The 18,623-nt window shown below is 34.4% G+C and overlaps 1 protein-coding gene across 2 annotated transcripts in view; it reads right to left on the bottom strand.

The window, feature by feature from the left end:
* The window catches only part of LOC120327022 (uncharacterized), a 41,683-nt gene that overhangs the window by 7,517 nt on the left and 15,543 nt on the right, over nucleotides 1–18,623 (bottom strand). For both annotated transcript variants that reach the window (XM_039393399.2, XM_039393398.2), the window contains exons 10-18: nucleotides 13,324–13,405; nucleotides 12,311–12,450; nucleotides 11,738–12,117; nucleotides 10,801–10,864; nucleotides 9,735–10,063; nucleotides 9,012–9,115; nucleotides 8,533–8,750; nucleotides 2,900–2,993; nucleotides 2,542–2,692 (exon numbers count right to left, since the gene is read on the bottom strand). In XM_039393399.2, coding sequence (XP_039249333.2) covers nucleotides 2,542–2,692; nucleotides 2,900–2,993; nucleotides 8,533–8,750; nucleotides 9,012–9,115; nucleotides 9,735–10,063; nucleotides 10,801–10,864; nucleotides 11,738–12,117; nucleotides 12,311–12,450; nucleotides 13,324–13,405 — 1,562 coding nt within the window. The remainder of the gene's footprint in view (nucleotides 1–2,541; nucleotides 2,693–2,899; nucleotides 2,994–8,532; nucleotides 8,751–9,011; nucleotides 9,116–9,734; nucleotides 10,064–10,800; nucleotides 10,865–11,737; nucleotides 12,118–12,310; nucleotides 12,451–13,323; nucleotides 13,406–18,623) is intronic.

The following is an 18,623-nucleotide window of genomic DNA, read 5'->3' as shown; positions in this document are numbered from 1 at the left end:
AAAATGCCATTCGAATATTTTATTATTCGAATATTTGGCCCAGCCCTAGTTGTTACGTGTGTTGTTGTTACGATGACTTGGTATTTTAATTACGCGCTTAAGGTTTGTTGCTATTTTACCTTGCGTTGTTTGTGTGCGGCTCTTCATACCTTTGAGGTTTGAAATGCGGCTCTGGGACTAAAAAAGTTTGAGAACCACTGATCTAGATGGTGTATTTGCTGCCAGTTACCTCACTTTGCAAGTTTATCTGCCCACATGCAAGACCAAAGGAGTCATTAAATTGCTACAATTCTTTGCAAACTTTTATAGAATAAATTCATAAAAATATTTGACATTTTATTATACTTTTGGGGACAAGAAAATGGGGGGGGGGGGGGGGGGGCGACCGCCCCTCCCCGACTTTCGATTTTTTTCAAAATTGTGCAACCATTATGCAACTTGCTGAATATATCTGCTCTAGAATAGGTCCACCGAAAAAAAAATCCTACTAAAACGCGAATATTATACTTCCAAGTAGTCCTACATACTTCATAATTGGGCAGAGTGCACCTCGCACGGATCAAATACACGGTTATGACGTCATAAAGCCAAAGGCGCGCTATTAACCTCCTGGCGGCCGTATTGTATAAAATAAATGCAATGTGGCCGCCAATAGCAAAAAGGTTGTGCACCCCTGATTTAGTATATCATCATGTTAGTGTTACTTTCTTCAAATTTGGAAGAAATATAGTATAAATTTTAATAAAATAACAATAATGAGCTTAAAGAATGAATAAAGTTATTAGAAAAGCACGTAGCATGGCTGTATCAACTACTAAATATATTACGGATGAGATTTATTTTTGTTACATAAAGGTATACTCAGTTACATATTAACTTTTGAGAATTATGTTTGCAAACAATACCGGGTGTATAGCGATTGTTTCTTCTAAAGTGGACCTTCAAAATTCATCCAAATGATAAACGATAGTAGGTACTGTATGCGTCATGATTTTAAAAGAAACAATGATAACGAGGGAAGCATCGCAAACATGTTTTTATTAATAATGTATAACGCAATGATGTTTTATTATATTAATATTATGCAGATAATTTGAAGAAACGTTTATATATTAAAATATTTGTGACATTTTAAGCAGTCGAACAAAATTGAGCAAAATCATTGGTGCCTCTAAAGCTGCAACCAATATGAAATATAACGACTCTGGGGGTGTCACAGCTTTGGAAAGCTGTAAACGTAGGAAAAATAAACGTTTTTGGTCAATATTGAGGCAGCGCCGCTGTGTCGTGCAATTGCCTTGTGTTATCTATAAAATTATTTTTCAAATAGAATCAAGCCCTTTTTTCTTAAATTGCTTCGAATCGATTCGAATTGCTTCGATTTAAAATTCTGAAACTTACATCCCTAGTCATGAGGCTTTTGATCCCAACAGAGGGTCGGACGCTAATTATAACTTATTCCTTCAAATTGTAACGTTTATTTTTTGAACAAAACAATACCCGACGGTTATTGTAGCTAAAATCATTACCGAGTAACTCACAATTTCATCTACGGAATTTGCAAACTCAGCACTTTACTCTCGATGATTTTGATAGTGTCACGTCATAATTATTATCGCTAAAATGCTTCAAAATACAACACATACAGTATTATAATAATAGGCGCAACAATTCGTAAACTAGCTAGTGTGCGTTGTTATGACGAAATTCACGATTGAATTTACGTTCTACTCTTGTTTACGATTTAACACTTCCTCGGTCATGCATGATCAAGTAAAATGTTCACATTTTCGAAGCATAACTTGGCCAAGAATGGAAGGGATCACTAAAGAAGTAGTACATCATAGGAAGTATGTAATTTCTCATCATTTAGTAAAATATTGACTGGTCATTTGTAAATCCAAATCCATTTATATAACTCGTCATAAACGTCTTTTTACCTTTTAATTTTAATCAATATTATGTTCGAGTCACAACATTTCATCAGACATACGGAGTACAGAATCTGAAAAATTTATTGTAAATACCTCCTATCTGGTTTGATGTTTATAAATGTACGGAACGGTCGATGTGTTTTTTGCAAAATAGTGAATTTAAACGATAAGTTAGTCGCAAAAAGAAGGCAAATAACACCATAACGCAAAGACAACACTTATTAAATTTGTCGCTTTTGTCTGTTACCAAGCGCCATGGATGAATTCTCACGCAATTCACGATTGATTTGGAGACATGCAATTTCCGTGTCAAAGCCAAGCGGCGCAGTTCACATGGTACGATATTAGAATTGTAAAATGCCATTCGAATATTTCAATATTCGATTCAATATTCGTAATTCGAATATTTTGCCCAGCCCTAATAATTATGTCAGCACATGCCAAATCTATTACAACCACAGGTTTCAAACAAGACCCGACCCATTATTTGTCTCTAATAAAAAAGTAAATTGAACAAATAAAAAAGTAGAGCTGATTGTAAACATTTCAAATGAGTACAAAAAAATGGATGTAATGTTGTAAGAAAACAAAAGTTTTGACATCTCACCAAAGAAACTGCATCAACAAGGGCTTGTTGAAAAGTGGCATTGTCGATTTTCTGACCGTGTTGTGACTTGTGATGATTTGCCTGAGGTGGTGAGCTTGGCTTACCATGTCGAACTTTATTTCTTGTAGATTTGTGAGAGAAAGAGTGATGGCTAAAAATAGTGTAAATAATAATTTAGAAATTGCTTGGAGGCCACTGTGTGCATGAGAATAAGAATCTAACTCGTATTAATATGAAGGACTATTTTATCCTGATGACTTTGCCTAGCACAGTATATACTAATTTGACAATGTGACTCCATATAGTAGAAAATCTAAATCCACAGCACTGCATAATCATGCAGCAAAAACAAGACTACCTTTGATGACGATGTCCATCAGATTTTCTTGAATGCTTTGCTGAAATTGGATCAGATGTACCACCGGCATCTAAGCCATGAGTTCGTTTCCTGCCTGAAATTTTAAAAGAATACCTATTATTGATAATTCGACTAAAAATGGGCCTTCCGGAAGTTAAAAACGGAACAGCGCGCGAAAACTGCGACAATTCATGAACTCAACTCAGACATCTTATTGAAAAATTATTACAATGACATCAAATGTGACACAGTCTTGTTGCTGCATCACGCTTGATAGCTTTACAACGCCAAGATTGGAACATTTTCTAAATGGGTATCACTTATCCTAGTTCTTTGCTTGCTCTTTGTAATGTTCATTTTCGAAAATAATTGTTCGCACAAATATGTACTTCCAAACATTGAAGTGAATATTTTTGCATGGTTTGTGAAATTTTGATCAAGATCTTTAAGAAGATACATTCTTACAAAAATTAAGCAGTGATGAATCTCTCGAATAAAATATGAATTTTATTTCCTTATTGCATTGCAATATATTTGAATATTTACTGCGATATTGAACCCATGCACTCAGCATCGACGTTTCTGTGTGTTGCCATTTGTCTGATTATAATTAAATTGTAGGCTCTTTAAACGAGTAGCTATTCACTAAATTGTTAGGATATAATATAATTTAGTCGAAACGTGTCTCACGATAAATTCTGTTATGTAAAAAAAAGGTAATCCTCCTCGAGCGTAGATTATAAATAAAATTAATTCATCGTGAGAAACCGGCGTTTTGTCTGTATAATGGATGTTTCCCCGAGCATAGACTTCCTTGTTTACTTTGTGACATTGGCCAATCAACAAGATGCTAAAATAAACGTAACAATGCCCTCTTTTTTGGATCCGCTCAAGACAGTTTTCTCAATCAAATAGATTTTCAGGTGTGGTCGTAAATATTACCTCATTTTCAGGTTTTTGAATTATATTCGTTAGTTTTTAGTTGTGTTTCGAAAATTCGGATATGAATCAAATAATTCAATGATCACTTTGTCTTACTAGGAGTTTCAGTTTAATTGCAGTAATCAAAAATTAGTGTAGAAATAGCTGTGATAGATAGACTAGGCTAAAATTCTTTACCGGTACTGTTAGAAAAAAGATTGTTGGATGGTATGAATCAGAATGATAGTTTGAAACAAATACCCCATTTTACAGGCGACAACTCATGACATCACTCTAAAAAGAAGCCCCGAAAATTTTAAAATGGTAATGTAAAGAAAGAATTTTCCGGGGTCAAAGGTCGTGGAAAGGTCCACTCAGTGAAGCGTCCCGGGCCAGTTTATTTTACTCTGGGCGGTATTTTGCTGACCATTGGGATACGCAAACTACCGTACCTTACGGCGGAGACGAGTGAAGCAATCCTTTCGAGTGTGATAATCGCCCACGTGCTTCAAACCTACGAAAGCACTCAGTAATCAAGTGCACGATGCGCCGAAAAAAAACAGGTTTCGCGAAATCGCCCCCTTCGACTCTTTCGCCCCCCTCTGTATCGGTTTCGCCCACTTTGGGAATTACTGCTCTAGATGAAAGCAATAAAAGTTGTAGTTGCAAGCCAGGGGATTACCAGATATCATAGTCATTAACTTGTCTTCATATCTCCAATAATTAGAAAGTTACCCAGTTTATTGATCAGAAAATGAAATTAATTTTTGTTGTTAAAAAAATGTATTCTTTGTAAAAACAGGCACTCTTTTTAGCGAGGCATGATTTCATGTTGGTTACTTGATTTATTGAGAAACAAGATGCAATACAGATTGTTTAATGGTATAGAAAATTTGAACATTATTGGAAAAAATGTAGGGCCTTCCGGAAGGCCCCATGAAAATAATCAGTAGGGGTGGGAATTTTAAGAAAAACACTTTAACCGTTACCTGGGTAAAATTAACCGGTTAACCGCAGCGTGACGTTTGACGTAATAATTTATAATTTTAGTTTATTACAAGGTTACAAAGCAATTTTGCGTGATCTTATCCCGGTATCTCTCAAAATTATTCATGAATCGAGATAGTTTCGAGGTATGTAGCAGACATATGGAAGTATTTTAGTAAAACCCGATTCAGTTATTAAATGTCATTTATGTGACAAATTTTCAGTGCTCGATGTGCAAATTCTACTTCGAGATATCATATAGAAAAACAGCATCGACTGCGCACATTGAATAGATGGTTTTGAAATAAAGTAGTGAACAAAATATTTTTACAGAAAACTTTTTATGAATTCATCATTTTCATATTCAGCAATCTTGGTACTTCAAATATTTTTCACATTTATTAGGTCCTTACCAATACAGTTAGTGGTATTCTTTTGAATTGAACGCCACATGAGATAAATTTTCGATAACGTAATCATTTTTGAAGAAATTGTACATTATAAAGATGATATGTACCTGGGATGTCGGTTAACGGTTAAAATAAATCATAACCGTTAACCATCTAAAATGGGTTAACCGATTAACCATTCCCAGCCCTAGTTATAGGTATTGATGTGGAATCTTAATATTAGGAGGAAAACCAGTTTTTCAAAAGAAAAGCCAAAATTAATACAAACTATTATTTTTTGTTACAGATTGACATAATAAATATATTTGAATTGAGTTTAAGCTATGCAGAAGGATATTTTTAATTCAAAAGTTGAATGCTGCTACATACAGTATCATTATAATTCGTGGTTAGATGAGGTTCTGAGTTATACTTTTAAATTTTTGAAGACAGCTAGAATGAAATTTCGTTATGATAATACAGTATGTGAAATTGACTATAAGGATTTAAGACTTGGAGTTTCTGATGAGGAAAAATTTGAATTAGGAAATTCTGTTAACCATAACAACCCAGATTATGTTGAGCACAATGCAGAGGGTAGCTTTGGTTTGAATGAAACCAGTTTAGGTAGCACCCAAATAACACTGAGAGTTAGGATTCAGAACACGAGAAAGAGACGAAAGTTAGTGGATTTGCCAAGTGCTTACTTAGAATGCAGCACAGACGGTGATAGTAAACTCACTGAGAATGTTTTTTCATTCTCAGACGAAGAAACTGATGGAGTCTGATTAAGACTTGGATACAATCCCCTTACAACAGAAAATGATAGGCAAAGCTGGGACGGAGCCTAAGGACCAAGGTTGAATTATTAATGGGATAGTAAGTCTATGTAAAAGCAGGCACTTTTTTAGCGAGGCATGATTTCATGTTGGTTACTTGATTTATTGAGAAACAAGATGCAATACAGAATGTTTAACGGTATAGAAAATACATTCCTACATTGATACATTACTAGAGTTTGCCGATAAATTTTATAAAAAAAATAATTTTAGCTAGCCAGAAACAAATAAGAAATGGCACTCTGGAAATACGATTAGACTGCAAGTAGCAGAAAGTTATTTGAAATTTGCCACTGGTATCATTATCATGCGAGTACTGGATCTTTTGGTTTCTAAGATGTGTAATTAACGTGCTCTTGTTGTAACCACTGTCAATTTAAAGCAATATGGGGTTTCTACTGATAAATACTCTTCTTTTAATGTTATATTTCATTAATAAAGACAACATATCAACCAAATCTTGCATGACATTTTTTACATAAGCAAACATTGCAAATTAGAAGTTTTATTGTCCAAGTAGGCGCTGACTTTCAATGAGTGATTGTTTGTCTTTCATTTACTGAAAATCAATGCACAGATCTCATTTAGGGAACACCTTCCCTCTACTCAAAAACAAAAAATGTAACTTTTTCTTTAGATGACCTGGCTTAAAACAATATTACTTATTGATTTGATAGTGGTACATTCTCTAATTACTGAAAATTGGAGCTTTTTTAGGATTTCCATATACCAGGTCCTAGAGCCTTCCGGAAGGCCCTTTTCAAGAAAATTTTTGGAAGGGTCTCCCATCCATCAAGTTGTTTGTGTTAGTATTAGTTTTTTTTTTGTATTTGTGTTCTGGGTTTTTAGAAAAAAAAATGTACCTGACTGAATATAGTTAATTAAACAGTAATCCCTCTTATAAAACTGATCATTTGAAATTTTTGATGAAAAATTTGTAATTTACAAAAAAAATTGTATTTACGTTTTTTCTGTTAGCCTGTTAGTTTTTTAGTGCTACAACGTGATACAAGAAATTCATAAACATGAAAATATTAGATCACAGAGGTTTTTTCATCTGTGAAATAAAGGTTGATTTTTATCAAATTTTTCAAAAAATTGAAATTTTTATTAAAAATAAATAGGTCAGCGATAAAAAACTAAAATGTTTTATAGAAATTCTAACCCATGATTGTATTCATGGGTAACCGGCAATTAATTAATACCATAAACTAAGTAAAAGTTAAAATCAAACTAGATGATATCAGGTTCCAAAAAAAAAATCTGAATTATTATTATAGGCAACAAGAATAAAAAAAAACACATCTACCATATATCCTCGCATATAAGCCGAGTTCAAGACTCAAAAAAAAAAGTTGTCAAACTAAGGGGCTGGCTTATACGGCCATAACTTTGATCACATTAAAAATTCGGCTTATACGTGCATAACTCTGATCGCACTGGAATGAAATGACATTTCATAAATTAATACTGCAAACTTAAACTGAACGATATTATCATTAACGACACCAGGCTAATAATAAAATTCCAATAGATAGTAAATAATATTCTAGAGCTATTTCATATGCTGTAAATGCAAACATTTCCCGCTATGCTCGACCACTATCGAAACTAAGAATGAAAAATTAATTACGACACAATTTGCTTTTAAATTCATTGCTGTGGTCGCCTATGGTAAGTTGTTAGTGTTATAGCAAATTTTTGCTGGTTATTATATCTGCCAATTTGTTTTTTGATTTTTAAAGATTTTAATAACAAGTAATTTGTCAATATTTTATGAAAATCTCTGAAGCACAAATATGGCTTGGACAAGTAAACAAAACACCCTGCATTTATAGTGGAATGTTTTCTCACTAAAAGAGAATCTGTAACTGAAAACATTCCTGCTAATGATATTCTGATTACCAGTGATGAAGCTCATTTTCATTTGTCTGGTTTTGTCAATGAAATTAAATATTCCCTACTGGGCAGAAAGTAGCCCTGGAGAGCTAAATGAAAAGCCTCTTCAAAGCAAGTGAAAAAATCAGTGCTGTGTGCAGTTGGCAGTTTTGGGGATCATACTTTTTTGAGCAGGAAAGACAGTTTCGGTTATTTCAGCTCGTGTGGAGATACTGCAAAAATTTTTGATGCCAGAACTCGAAGACGCAACAATACGGTTTAAAAAAAGATAATGTAAAGAATTTACCATAATGAAAGAAAATCAATGGATGTTTTGCGAAGACTCATTACAACGCATTTGATTTATTTGGACAGTGACATGGGATGACCAGCACGTTCGCTTGAGCTTCCACTTAGTGATTAAGTTGAAGTCATTGTTTTTATGAAAAAGTAGCTTACACAAAATAATCAAATGCGTTGTTAAAAATGTAATAAAGATTTTTTACCAGTCTATTTTTTTGATAAAACTATATGAGAGGTTTTTGGCCTCACCCCGTATTTTCATCCGAAGCAGTAATGAAAGACTGGTTTGAGAATCGAATTTGGTTTTCAAACCTACCAGATTTGGAAATTACTCCACTTGGCGATGAAATCGCTACCTCTGAACTTGAGCCAGAACTTGAACCAGGCACCGATCTACTATCTGGTTGATCTTTTGAAATTTCTGCCCTAACAGAAGCAGGAAGTTTGATTCTAACAGTGAGGAGTCCACCTCCAGTAGTCACATCGCCCCCTTCCTTGTTGCTCGCACTTTCAATGGGCTGTGAGCGATTTGATCTAAGAATTTAACAGCATTATTAGAAACAGCAAATTGTATCACTGACATGTAACAATCTTATCAATCCCAAATTTACGACTACATATATATATAAGCACTTCCCAGTCACAAAATCTTAACCACAAAATTCAATAACATGACACATATAAATTGTTTATTACAGAGTGGGGCCCCTAACAGCAGTATCATTATTAGTGATTAGTGAATCATTTAATACTCATAAAAAATAATCAATTCAACTAACAAAATCACATTCAAACCTGTGTTTGTGGTGTCGCCTTTCCTTCTTTTGTCGGTCTTCTTCTTTCTTTTTTAATTTATGCAATATTAATTTTTCTTCATCAGTCAAAGGTTCACTTTGTGCCTATGAAAATCAACAGCACTTCGTTCAAACAAAGCTGACCAAATAATAATAATATTAATTTCAATCCTCCTTCTATTTGCTAGCATGTTTCGAAAAATACTTCAACGTGATAAAGTAATAATCAATGCAGATGCATTTCATGTCACACATCACGAGCCTCTATATCAAAACTATTTCTGAATATGTTGAAAGTCTATTTCTTGTTACTTATCGATTTTAATCGGTAAGTATGTTGATAGGTTTTTGTCTGTCTGTCTGTTAGGTGCACGCGATATCTCACGAAAGCGAGATTGAATCTGTATCAGATTTTGCATGTGCATTCATCATATCTCGGACCAGGAGCCTATTGATTTTGGGTGAATTATGGCGTATAATTAGAGAGTTATTAATTAATTAGTGATGGGAAACAAGGTGTCACTATGGAGTAAGAGCGCTGTTTTGGGGGGATCTCCTAACTTTCGATCGATAAGTCTTCGGTCTCTGACCAATATTTTCGTTTAAACCTTGAAAAAAATTAGGCAACAGAGCTGGAGCCGAGACCACTGTAATTTCAAACCAAATCCCCAGCCCCGATATTCATAATCTAATTCAAAAAGTATAAATCTCAATGAGACTGTACCTTAGTTTTCAACTGGTGCCACAAAGCATCAGGATTTTTTTTATATTGCTGATACATTACTTTATAGGAAGACTTTCCTTGACGTGACATGTGGCCAGGCATTTGTTCCTTATTCGGAATAAAAACTCCAGGTTGTATTTTATTATCTTTAAGAGGAGGAATACTAGGCGTTGTTGATTGTGTCGATTGCTTGGCAGCTGGTGTTGGATGCTTGACAGCTGGAGCAGAATGCCTTTCTTGTGAGCTAGTTGCGGTTTCTGTTACTAGTGGTTTTTCAGCCATCATTTGCTCCAATATTTTTTGCTCTACGCCGGCTAGTGAAGTGTCGTCTAAAAACCAAAATGTTTTTGTTAATTTAACTTTGACCTTATTGAAATTTGATGGAATCCGATTTGCCAACAAATTCAGGGATGGGCAAAATCATACACTTCTGAAATAATGTTTTAGAATATGAAATACTGGTCCATGGTCAACATAAGGATTGACAGAAATGATTATGACCCAATAAATATTGAATTGAGTATTGCAAAATACATAACCTGTTTTTCCTACACCTATGTACATACATAAAACATACAATACTTGAGATAAACACGTTTTTTTTTTTTTTTACAATGTCAAAAGTTTAATTTATCAATTTTCCTAAATTAAATTTGTTTTTTAGAAATGATGAAAGATGAAAATATTCTGATTTATTCCTAATATATCAAAAAAGATAAATTTTGAATCAGCTAGTGTTATATATTTCCTGTTAACAAAGGTAATAAACTTAGCTGATATTTGCATAAAAACAGTTCTTGAAATCAATTCTCACAAATCCCATTCCTATGGAAATTATCCAATTTTTGAAAACATGGTATTGCAAAATACCAGCAGTAAGTCAGATGTATGTTACTGCACATAAGTTACCACAACATCGAAGGGCAGGCGTTTATTGTATAACAGAGACAGATTTAAGATTGCGCACTAATATTCGGTTCGATTCGACGAAAATATACGATTTGAATCAGAAAATTGTTCGGTTTTGGACAGCCCTAGGTGTGACCAAGTTTAAAAAAGCACATACCATTTGGTAAATCAGTATTGCAATCAGAAGATATAGCAGAGTTACTTTCTGAACGATGTTGAACCTAAAAATAAATATACAAATCACTACAATTAATATGCTTAATTCAAGCAAATCCATAAAATGATTATATCCATAAAGCGATGATCATCACAAATTGAGATGTTTGAAATTGTTCTTTTAAAACTGAAGTTTCCAAATATAAGATCTCATACTAATCAAGCTTAGAACATTTTAAAACAGATTTGGATAAAAGTTTCAAAAAACCAAACAAGCTGAATCGATTAATATCAAATAATGGTTTATGTATACTCATGTTACAAAAGTATTAGGTAATATACTAGCACAGTGCTCCCCCATCAGTGGGGGGCTATTCAAGATAGGTCGCGACGCATTTCCAAATGTTACACACAGCTTTCAATTGGATCTGGGAATTGTGGCATTATCATTCCGTAACAATAACACTAATGAAACCAGGGTTGATATGCTTTATTTAAACACCCTAACTTTGTTTGATTCTTGTTAAGTCACAAAATGGTTAGTTTTTCTATAAGAAAAGGTAACGAAGAAAAAGAAAGCTCAAAAAGTTTTAGTGAGAAAATATGACTATGATTACATCAAATGTGGTTTCATTTGGGCAGAAAATGACTGAGCCAAAAGTACAATGTGTTGAGTGTCAAGGCTACGTTGCACATGAGCTTGTCTCCTATCAAGCCCCCGACTTGATCTGATAATATCCAATATGCAAGCTCAAGTTTCGCATTAACAGTAAATTGCATGTGGATACATTGTTTCTTTTCCCACATGTTACAATTTTATTGTGGGTTGCACAAAAAAAAAATGGCAATATAAGTGGGTCGCGAACTGAGAAATGTTGGGAAGCACTGTACTAGCAATAGCAAGCCCAAAAATCAAAATATATCAAGGAACTATTTACTACAGAATCCTTTGGCCGTTTGTTGGAGTGTTGTTTGCGATGGACTTGTTGATGTGTATTCTGTAGATGACCTTTATAGTGGAGAGAATCTTTGGAGACTTGACTTGTGGAGTGCTTTGGTTTTTTAAGACCAAGTATAGCACTAGGTACAGAAGGCGGGCGCTGCGGTGTATGTTGTTTCTTTTCAGGCTTTAAATGATGGTTTGCAGAGGTAGATTGCATTTTAACAGGCTGTTTGCCAGACTCTGATTCAGTTAAGAGGGCTCTGAGTCCACTACAAGTTTTGTCCGATTTTGTTGAATTGTCAATCTGGCCATGACGTTGATGTAGATGTTTTTGACTACTAATAGCAGGTTGATGACTATGATGTGGTGCCAAAGCTGAATATAAGAGTTATAGTATTTATTGATGATGATCACCGCACACTACACCAACACAATAGAAAAGCACATTTCAAGTACAACAGGAGTCAGGACTCAGGAAAAAGAATACATTTATCAACAGTAGCCAGTAAGCTGTCATCAGTCTTCAAAACAAAAAAATCACTAATGAAAAGAGCACAACAAAACTTACTATCCCGGACTTCACGTTGATTATATACTTTTGATAAATTTTCAGAAGGCAAGATACTTTGTTTGCTCTGAAGTTCCTTCTCTCTTTTATTTTTGTACTCTGCCAAACTCAAGCTAGCTGTAGGCTTTTTTTGTTGCTCACTATAAACATTGAGTAAAAATTGCTTATAAATACTACATAATAAAAAGTTTTGAGAAAAACTCAAAAAACAATTTGGAATTTTTTTATTTTTGAAATTTTAGATATTCACATCTAGTAAAGACCTGAGCTCTGGTTTTTTATTGTGGATGAGAATATCTTTGTAATCAATAATTTTTGGCACTTCAGCTTTAAATCCTTCCTGCTTTTTTACCCCCATAAAGGATTTTGGTCCATTCTGTTCTCAACAACTTCTGAAATTTTTTTGTATGGGATGCAAACTAAAACAAGATGACTTAGGCCTAAGTTGCACTGAACAAATTCTCAGGGATGTAAGTTTCGGACATTTCATTTCTGATGTTCATGCCCATCATATTGGAACTTAGGACTATCTTTTTTCAATATTTTGGGGTATGAGCCATGCTCTACAAGGTGGTGGCCTTTAAATCCTGAATTTCTCAATAATTAAAATTTTATTATCGCTGTTCTTGCTTTAGTGGAAATATGTATGTCTGAGGAAGTTTAACTTTGGTCAGACGAAACGTTACAGAAATATATTTGTGCTAGTGTGCAGCAAGACTACTTATTGAATTACTCAGGATAAAAATTTTAGCTGGACTTAGGCCCATTCTGTTCTTAACTTCTACAAAATATTATAGTCCCAAGTCCAGCTAAAATTTTTATTATTGAGAAATTCAGGATTCAAGACCCCCACCTTGTAGAGCATGGCTCAAAACCCCAAAATATTGAAAAAAGTGAATTTTCCAAAAATGTGACTTAGCCCCCCTGGCGATATACACAATGTAACTAATCAGCCCCAGTGCTATAATGCAATATGTTAAGCTTATTCATTTGAAATACTGATACTAAACTACCTTTGACTTTGATTAGAAATGGTTGTTCGAGATTCCAAAGACGAATGTGGCACTTGTGCACTGTGTGGTCCAGGTTGGTAACCTAAAGGCACAACAGATATCATATTGAGAGTTAGCAGTTCAGAAAAGTGGTGCTAACCAGTTTCATTGCCCGCCTACAAAGTTTTCAGAGCGAAACCCCTCCCTCCATCCCCTTTGAACTTTTTGGAGGACTGAAATAGTCGCTAAATGTGCATGAAATTTTCAGGGGGTGAATTTTATATAATCGCCCATTGTTTTCGTAAGTGTGACATGATTAGTTAGACTATAACATCTTTATACCGGTTCTGCAAATTTTCACGGGTATCCATTCTGCCATGAGGACAGCAATAATTAAATCTTTTTTTTCCGTGGAATCAGACGTACGATGAGAAAAACGGCTTATTACACAAGCATCGTCGATAAGATGACAAAGGTAATGAGCATAGTTAAAACGCAATAAGAAACGCATAGTTAACGTATAAGAAATATTTAAATTTTGACGAACTCGAATGCAATTCAAAAACATCCAAATTTGTGTATGTGAATAACTTGTATGTGAAATATTTTACTGCAATATTACGTACTTCCCGAAAGGCCGCCTTTCACAATAATACCCATTCCTCGCCGCAGCTCATGTAAATAATATGAAATAAAATTACCATACAACAACAATATTATTACTGCAACAAGAAGCCAAACAAATTTACAAAACTACTTTCAAACAACCGAAAGACATTTGAATCAGAGTGCTACCTCCAAGCGTTGAAAAAGAATGCAACTACCGGATTATTTATTATATTAGCAGTAGGACATCGTCCTGGTAATACATGAACTTATCTGCACTAGTATTTACGGAGTGCATTTGCTAACAAGAGACATCAATAAGTCCAAGCTCTGGTACAATAAATATTACAAATTTTTCACATCCAGTTATATTAATGTTTATGTTCAATGTTGCAGGCCATATATTATCGAGAAGGGCAGAGTCAGAAAATAGTAAAGAATTTTGATAAAAAAATTGTAAGAACGTTCCACTCCCTATCTAAATTACCATTCCTAAATGACAAATGCTGGCCAAATGCCTAAATGTTAGACAAAATCTGTAATTTTATCTAATTTCAAAGTAAAATAACTAACCCATAGTGATTATATTTAATTTGTCTGTGTTGTTTGGCTGAAGCATATAATTAGGACTAGGGCTGTCCAAGCGAACCAAATATTCGAATTCGAATTTAATCGCAAATTATTCGAATCGTTTTTCGACTAATTTCCGAATCACTAAAATTAGGTACAGAAAGCGGAAACCACCTTTGCAGGACGTTTTTCATCGGACAAGCGGCGGCGCTTCGAGCTTAGACCACTCTCGCTCCCGGCTTAATTGGTTTCCCGATATTTCTCCCGCCTTCATTTTGTGATAAACATGTCATTCCTAATGCCCGCTCCGTGGCACGTGATTAGCCATTTCATGCTTGGTCATCATATAACTTAAAAGTTATAATCGGTAATGACGTTTTTGAGAGTGTACACCATTTCATGCATGGTCATAATAACTTAAAAGTTATAATCGGTAATGACGTTTTTGAGAGAGTCACAAGGAGAAAAAGGCAAATTAGAAACGATAGTTCTATAAATAGAATCGATTTGAAGCTGTTGAGTTAGTTATCATAGGAACATGGTACAGGCAACTCAAAGCTGAAACAAGTTTTTTTGATCCTTATGATGGCAATACCTTCTTTCAATGGAATTTGTAATTTCTTATAACAAATAATTGTACTCTTGAATTTTGATTGCATATTATAGTCATCAAATAGTATTGTCATCAAACTAGCTTCGAATTTGTTAAATGCAATTTTGAATTTGAGCAACAGTTCTATCTATATTAATGGTTGTTATTATTTTGCTGAAAATTACACAAAAAAACATAAGACTAGTGAATAGGATTAGAATAGCATTTACAGGCTTTACATGTCCTATTAAATGAATCCATTAGAATTGAGATTGCAATTTTTGAATCTTAACACTCAACAGTTTTCGAGACCCAAATTTTGGAGTCCTCCAATTTTTTTTGACCAGTTCATGCAAGCGTGTGATCACCTTTCATAAATCTGGAAACATTGTATTGCAAAATACCAGCAGTAAGTAAGATGTAACTGCACATACGTTACCACAACATCGAAGGGCAGGCGGTTATTGTATAATAGAGACAAATTTAGGATTGCACAAAAACATTCGATTCGATTTGAATCAAAAAATTATTCGAATTTGGACAGCCCTTAGGACTCATCACAAACCATAGCGCATTCATTCAAATTTTTCGGTCTGATTTTAGGGTTACAGACTATCCTTCAATGTTTTCCTGAATCTTCATAGCAGGATATTTAATAAAGCTTATTATTAATTAAGTGTTTGCAGAGCTGTAGGAAATGTCTTCAGCTATTTAACAATTTATTACCAGAATTTTAACCCTTTCCGTGCGGTGGGCACGTATACGTACCCACGACAAAACTCGCTACATTGCGGCGGGTACAATGATGTACTCCACTGTTTTATTTAGCAATCGGTCGCAAACTGTTGATCTAGTTTTTCCGCGTTTTAGTTTATTGATAAGAAGTCTTCTTCGAGATTAACATAAGCGACGGTAAATCTCGCTTTCGTTTACCATGGGAATTTTATTTGCCTCGAAACGAGGGAGTGTTTTTGAAATTTATGCAAATTTCGATGTTTTTTGGGTGGTAATAGAAGACATATTATCTCTTCCATCTACCGAAGTATTTTGAGTTAGATAACGAAATTGCTACAGCAATATTATGCTATTATTTGCCAACCAAGAAGCGGTAACAGTAAAGGATTTAGCGAATATTTCTATTTTTTATCACGGTTTGAAGTTTCAACACCCGAAAAAAAAAAAAAATGCCTTTTCTCTATCCGTTTTTTTTTAATCGCCGTTTGCAAGCTCTTTAAATAAGCTTTCCAACGAGCCGTCAGTGGGCAGCAGAGGATCATTACTTTTTCGTTAGTCGATCGATTAGTTGTGGGGGTACAAATGCATAAAGTCGGCGTAGCCAATACGATTATTTAATAAAAAATAAAAATCGCATGGAAAGGGTTAAGAGATGATAGTGGCTGCTGTTCCAAAGTGAAAAATGTCCCGCAGTGTCACACACAATATGAATATTATTGGCATAGATCTACAGTGATACATTATTAATATGTAACTTGAGCAACACATAAAGAGGGCCTTCAGCTACTGCAACAGAAAGTAGTATGGGCTCTTGATGTACCATCGTCACAATTTACAACACAACACAATGAAACGTTAATGCATGGTGGTCATAGGGCTGTTCAAACGAACCGAATATACGAAATCGAATGGAATCGCAATTCGGCCAATTTACGAATCCTAAAATTTGGTACATAATTCGCCTCACAACCACCTTCACACCGCGTTTTTCACCGGGCAAGCAAAAACATGTTTCTATCGCTTTCCTTGCTGTATAAAGGTCTCTCTCATTGCCCGGTGACATGTAATTATCCATTTCATGCATGGTCATAAATGGAAAGTGACGTTTTTTGAGAGAACACAAGGAGAAAAAAGCAAATTTTGTGTCAGCAAATTTTGTGTCAGCAAAAACGCCAGTTCTATAAATAGAATCGATTTGTAGCTGTTGAGTCAGTAATCATAGGAACATGGTACAGGCGCGTTTTGGAGTTCCAATAACTTTTTCCAATAGAATTTGTAATTTTATCTAATGGCAATACTTTGTTTCATCCATTTATTACTATGACAAATAATTGCACTCTTGTGAGTTGATGGCTGTTGTACAGCAACAATATGGTCATCAAATATTAATGTCATCAAACTAGCTCTGAATTTGTGAGTTCCCGAAATGTAATTTTGAATTTTTTGGGCAACAGTTATATCTATATTAATAGTTGTTTATCATTTTACTGAAAATTACACAAAAAATATTGATATAATAATAATAATGATAATAGGACTGAAATAGCAACTACGGGCAATAAAAGAGTCTGTGCAATTTCCAACTCTTAAAACTTGATAGTTTTTGAAACCCTAATTTCTTGACCAGTTCAAGGAGGCTTGTGATCTCCTTTTATAACTCTGGAAACATAGTTATGCAAAATATTTGCAATAATTTAGATATAACTGCACATACGTTATCACAGTATTGAAGAGGAAGTTTTTATTGTACATCAGAGACAAATTTAGGATTGCGCAATAATATTCGATTATTCGGTTCGATTCGAGAAAAATATTCGCTTCGATTCGAATCAAAAAAATATTCGATTTTGGACAGCCCTAATGGTGGACTTGTCGCCCCGTAGCGTCACGCTATATTTTACTATATATTCTATATTCGCTAAGTAAGTCTTGTGTGTAACTTTTGTGCAATTCTGTCAAACCCCATAAAGCAACTGATTGGACAATGACAAAAAACTTGTAGCTGGAAATGTAAAAATATATTTCATCTAACACAGTGGCTCCCAACCTTTTTCGTGTCGCAATTCGCGACCCCCTTTGGATATTTTCTAACATACCGCGACCCCTTTCAGTTTCACAATATATGCTGAATTTAAATTAGTAGGTCCAACACAAGAAAGGATATTAAGCTTTAATGCGTTTTCTGCAAAATAGTTATCTTGGATCAATTCAAATACTATTAAATTACCCCTTTATGCCCAAAATTGAAACTTTTATAACTGTCTTTGAGTGCACTATTACTACTATTTGCTGAGTATCATATTTCCGGCTATTAGGCCGATTTGCAAGACTTAATTTTTCAAACCAATTTACTGGGGTTGGACTATTTAGGTGTATTAGTTTTGACCAGAAAATACTGTCAAAATCAGCCTGGGCGGTACCGGTGAATACAGAAATGAAAATGCATAAATCGTAGTTTCATGTTACTCATTTCATATAATGTTTACCTTCTGTAGACAAATTTCCAGGTTAACAATTGAATTGGTATTAGAAGATGAAAACGAGGGCCCTTACAGTTGCGAGATTTACGTGCAACACTTGAAATTGAAAAAAAACCAAGAACATAATCAGATGACATTTTGAAGCTGCCACTTCTACAAAAATTTCCTGCCGCTACTGCAAAGTTTCTTGTCAAATAATATTACAACGCACAAGTGGTGACATTAGACACTTATTGCAATGCTTACCAACCTGTAACCTCTATGTATATATCGTAAGCACTTCATATTGAGTACATATTGTGTAGCACTAATAATAATTCAGTTTTTTATGATAAATC

Source organism: Styela clava, chromosome 4, assembly GCF_964204865.1.
Source record: "Styela clava chromosome 4, kaStyClav1.hap1.2, whole genome shotgun sequence".
Classification (NCBI taxonomy): Eukaryota; Metazoa; Chordata; class Ascidiacea; order Stolidobranchia; family Styelidae; genus Styela; species Styela clava.
This window is presented reverse-complemented; position numbering and strand designations above follow the sequence as displayed.